Source organism: Chenopodium quinoa, unplaced genomic scaffold, assembly GCF_001683475.1.
Source record: "Chenopodium quinoa cultivar QQ74 unplaced genomic scaffold, ASM168347v1, whole genome shotgun sequence".
NCBI classification, from domain to species: domain Eukaryota; kingdom Viridiplantae; phylum Streptophyta; class Magnoliopsida; order Caryophyllales; family Amaranthaceae; genus Chenopodium; species Chenopodium quinoa.
Genome location: NW_018742484.1, coordinates 5946531 through 5952020, shown reverse-complemented (window position 1 = coordinate 5952020; position 5490 = coordinate 5946531). Strand labels below are relative to the sequence as shown.

Here is a 5490-nt window from a genome sequence, read left to right as displayed (position 1 = left end):
TGCAGAACGGATTCCAACAGAGCAGAGCAGAGCAGATCGAACAAAACAGCTCATAAGAACAGGGCCTAGTCTATAACACCAAATCACCAATTACCGTGGGAGTAATTAGGACATTGTTTCGTCCAAAAAAAATTAAGACATTGTTTTTGCAAGAAAGGAGGTACTGTACAAGCTGAATCATGGTAGGATTCGATTAAACTATTAAAGCCCCACTTTTCTGTATTTCTTTCATTTATCCTCAAAAAAATCATCAACCCACTTCATTTCTGCTCCTCGAATCAAGGTAATTCCTCTTCTCTCTAAATTTTCAGCTGTAATTTTTGTTCAATTTCTTCAATTCTACCCCTTTTCTTCGGTCTATTATGAAATTGTATTTCAATTCACCAAGAACCCTAGATTTTGTAAATCCGGAAAAAAAAAAAAAAAAAAAAAAAAAAACCCTTTTTTCCAATTTCAACTTTTATTTTTGTTTTGTATCTATTAAGCTCTATTTTCTTACAATTTCAGAACCCTTGAATTTTTTATTTGATTATTTGAAAGAATTTGAAGGGAACTGAAAAAGGGGTTGAGCTTGCCTCTTCGTTATCAATAATTCACTTAACATATAATCTATGAATTATTCATATGAAAAAAAATATATAATAAAGGTAGATTTTTGCTCTGGAAATTTGGAATTTTAAAATTTTCTGTACTCAAAATTGCACCTTTACTTTTGTTCAATATAGTTGTGATGTGGGGATCTTAATGATACATTTTTTGTTTTTGTTTTATGATTTAGATGTCAAATTCGAGGGATGAAAGGTTAGTTGGTTGATTAAGTGTTGTTTATTATGAACATTTTTGGTGTTTTTTCATCTTTTAGCAGCTATTCTTATGTTTTACTATTTGTTAAATTCAATTGTTTATTTATGTTTTGGTGCATGGTGTGTGTTATTAGGTCGCCGTCACCAAATGGCTCTGCTTCACCTGTGATCAATCCTAGGCATCAACGATCGAGATCAAGGTCGAGGTCAAAGTCACCTCCCAGACGAAGTCGATCTGGGTATATTTCATTACGCCTTTATAATTTTTAGTCATTCTAACATGTATTTAATAAGTTAGATTATGGCTGACATTGAAATGGAGAGGAATATATATGTGCGATGTTGAACTAGTCGTGCATGACTAAGCCTTATACAATACTTGTTGAATTGGAATTTAGGTAACTTTGATTTTTTAGCTTGCTCATTTTCTGATTTATTGGATTATGTTGTTTTAGGAGTCCTGAAGATGCATCAAACCCTGGAAACAATTTGTATGTGACTGCCTTATCCACTAGGGTTACTAACAGTGATCTCGAGAAGTTCTTCAGCAAAGAAGGGAAGGTATGGATCTCTTTTGGTATCAAAGTGCAATTCTTGAGAAATGGGTATCCTACTTATTGCAAGTTTAGGCTTTTAGTGTTTTCAATCATGCTAGATTGCTAGTGGCTTTGTGTAATTGGATATTCTTCCTTGTATGTCATTGGAAGGAAGGGAGCATCGATGTGGTTTTGATAGCTGCAATCATCCTCTTTCTTCCCTTTTGCTTTTAGAGCAAGATGAAGTGAAATGAAGTGCTTTGAAATGTTAAATGTGCTTCTTTTACTGAATTGAGTGCAAAAAAGAAGAACTAGGCTATATGAGTTTAACATAACTTCTGTTGCTCCAAATTTCCAATTGCCCCGTTAACCCAAACCCGCCACATATGTGTCTATGTGATGCTGAGAATATATATGCATACCTATCCGGCTATCCATGAATCATCTTTGCAAATGAATTGAAAAAATGGAATATCTTTTTGTATCTTTGTTAGGTACTTCTAATGAGTTTGAGTAACATACTGAACAGTTTGGTGCATCTCCTCTATAAATAGTTGAAAATCAGGATCCCTGATGATCCAATAGTTCGATATTATAATAATTTCTACTACATATATAATTGCCTTAAAGCTTGAATATTTATGTTATCTGAGTGAGCAATAATTTCATTTAGCACATCTTGACTGGCTATTACTCTATTAGTAATGTATAATTCTTGATTCTCCAGTGATGTATGGTTACTGTGGAAGATTTGCTGATGTTAAAGGGTGCAAATGTGCAATGCTTCTTAAGAGGGGAGATGGGGTAGGGGGGTAACGGAGGATTCCGGATTCCATGGCTTAGTGCTTAAAACCTCTGGCAATTGATTCAGAAGCCATACAATCGTTTTAGACCATCTATAGTTCCCACTTTTCTTTTTAAGCTATAAACAAAGAAGCATATGTTTTTATTATATGTTTCCTATAAAACCTTGTCTTTGTCTTTGAGTACAATTGTATAAAGAATGTTTCACTTTTGTAGGTCCTTGAATGCTGTTTGGTTACTGATCCTCGCACCAAAGAATCCCGTGGTTTTGCATTTGTTACAATGGAAACTAGGGAACAAGCTGAACGATGTATCAAGTATCTGAATCGATCTGTGCTTGAGGGGCGACTGGTCTCAGTGGAAAAGGTTTGTCTTCTTTAGGGTGTCTTTGTCGATAAAATCTGTGTGAGTTTGGTGCTTTTTAGTTTCCCCCCTGCATGGATTGCTTTTTAATTAGTTTTGGCAGCAGGTTATGAAATTGTAGCTCCATCGAAATCAATCTATGCTCTAACAGTTGACTTGTCCCCTTCACGACATGAGCTCTTCATCGACATTGCTCATCGATTTGAACCGACTAATTGCAAGGGGTCTATGCCCTCAATCCCATTTCTTCATCAGATAGCAGACACATCATCGATGTTTTAGACCTACTTTAATTTTCAAAAACCGTAAAAATGGTAAATAATTCAGTAGTCTCATTTTTATGGTCTCGCACTTTCAGCTGTAGTGAGATAATTTTGTGTCTTTTAAAGTCGGAGACCTTTTAAAGGATTATGTTTTCCTGCTTACAAATGCATTGACAAAATTGTGGGAAAGGTGTAGATGAACATGAGGTAATGTGGGGTTTTGTTACTTGTTCTATTACCGAGAATAGATATCGTTTAGAACTTGCATGCTATATCTTATACCCCTTTGTCAATGTGATTCGCCAGAAGAGGGAGGTAGTTCAACTGTGATGCAACTTTTGTATCCTATTTGATGTGACAAATTCCATTTCATCTGTAGGCAAAAAGGTCCCGTGGGAGGACACCAACTCCTGGTCGATACCAGGGTCTAAGGAAAGAACGAGGACCACCAAGAGGTATGGGATGTGTTTATTAATTAAAGTTGTGTTTATATCTTTCATAAGTAAAACAAGTCCTAGCTTTATCTATGTCTTTTCATAAGTCGTATATACCTACTTATGCTCTCACCCACACCTCAAATGGACATGAACACTTGTTCATGATCCTCAAAAACAGGAGAACAAACAAAAAACATGAATCTGGATAATAGCCATAGCATGCATGTGAAGTTCACAGATATTGAGAAAGACCACCTATGGCATTTAAACTGAGTTTAAGAATAGAGTCCAAAGCCTTAGTTTTGAATAGTACTTGTGTTAAATGCTAATTGACAAACATATTCATATTCACATTTCACCATGGGTTTTTTCCTTATGTATAGATAACCTAGCTATTAGTACATTTATGAAAGGACAAAATGTCCAATTGCACTTATAAAAAGACCTCTGCAGGCCCTGGTTCTCCCAGCAGTATCTTCAATTCTTTTGACATGTGCCATCTAACTGCTTCTGGAGATTTACGAGTACTTAAAACAGAGCATCTTCTTACACGATATCAAGGTCAATTAAAAAGCAAAATACTAGTAAGAGGGGAAATAATTCGCAGGCAATCCAATTCTAACAACACACCCCCTTGCTCTCTAGTCCATAGCCCACACTATCCCTTTCTACTACTGCTAGCTGCTACCATGTCCACCCACTCTTTGACTTCTTAATTTTGTAACCAGCCTTGTTACACAAGTTACCAACACATGCGTGGGGAGTGTTAATATTTTATTAACAGTTGATGGGCAGGGTTATTATCATTCACTTAAGAAAGCAACTGCTCGTAATAGATATTTTAGTGAGCACAAGTTTTCATGTCAAAGTAGTATGGTCTTTCCAAAATTTAGTTAACATCAAATTAATGCGATCTTATCAGAAATAGTTTGTTTGAAAGAAATGGGTATTTCATGCACCATTATGATCTTTTTTTTTTTTTTTTTTCTGTTTGTAGATTTCTGCAATAATTTGTTAAGATGATTTTTTTTTTTTTTTTTTCCAAAACCAGTATTGGAGATTTTTATAGGAATTTGAAATTGCATAATTGCTATTTTGGTTTAGACAACATCTGCTGACAAACTTCATTTTGTGGTAGGTTGGAAATTTTTATGTCTCTTACATTCCTGATTTTCTTAGAAAATCTGCATTGTGGTCCTTTTGGCTCTAATTCTTTCCTTCTCCAGATTGGCTCTACAAGCACTTTCTCTTTAATCCACCTACAATTTTAGTTAGATATGTTGAGAAGGATTCACTTGCTCATTGATGTACACTTTATCTGAAAATCCTGCAGGTCGAGGTCGTAGACGGTCTCGCAGTTTTTCTCCTCGCCGGCGGTATGATAGAGGTCATTATGATAGAGATCCTTATCCTCGTGACAGGCGAGGACGATCACGTTCTCCCTATGGAAGGAGACCAGATGATTATCCTGACACATACCGGAGGCGTAGGGAGCGGTCTTTGTCAGCGGGTCGCGGTGGCTACCCATAAAATCATTATACTGAGATTCACATGTGATTTACTATCGCTGTTGTTGTACTTTGTAGCTTTGGGGTGACTACAAACTCCTTGGGTTCCCACAGAGCTACACATCACAATGTGTTGCTATGAACTTCGTAATGTCGTGTTGTGTTAGAATGTTTTAGAATGATCTGCTAATGGAACTCGTGTGTTCTCCATGACTTTATATTAGGCTTGAAACTTTGGTAAATTAGAAAGTGACTTTTATCAATAGTTAAAAGAAATTCTGCAATTCTGTAGAACTTGCATTATTTGATCTTGTAACAGTTCACAAAGTATTATACGCAGAAAATGCAAAGTAAATAAATAAAACTACGTACTCGTACTAGGAGTATGAATAGGCAGAAGAGAATCCAATGACCAGGCCTTATAAAACTATTGTAGTACACTGCAGAAGTGGATATTTTTTTATAAACATCAGATGTAAAGGAGTTGATACTGACTAGTGACCAGGCCTTCTAAAAATAATTTGGCTTGTTACGACATAATGATTACTTCCTCTTTTTTATTTTATTTTTTTGCCCCATTTGACTTTTTATGGATTCTAAGATGTGTCTTCAAACGTATATATCTCTATTTTTATAAGTGTAAAAAATATAAAAACTTGATATTAATAATATATATCATAAAACGATTTTAACAAGGTCCTACTTGAATATATTATCATTTGTAGATTAACGAGAATTTATGGTTAAAGTTTTAAAAGTTTGACCCATATTTTGCT

The 5490-nt window shown here is 35.2% G+C and overlaps 1 protein-coding gene across 1 annotated transcript; it reads left to right on the top strand.

The window, feature by feature from the left end:
- The first annotated feature begins 211 nt into the window (after window positions 1-211).
- On the top strand, window positions 212-5123 carry LOC110719549 (serine/arginine-rich splicing factor SR45a-like). Its single transcript, XM_021898505.1, has 7 exons — window positions 212-283; window positions 779-801; window positions 938-1042; window positions 1259-1364; window positions 2360-2509; window positions 3149-3224; window positions 4540-5123. Exons 2-7 carry the CDS (start codon window positions 779-781, stop codon window positions 4734-4736), a joined length of 657 nt encoding a protein of 218 aa, XP_021754197.1. The 5' UTR covers window positions 212-283; the 3' UTR covers window positions 4737-5123.
- Window positions 5124-5490: the final 367 nt, after the last annotated feature.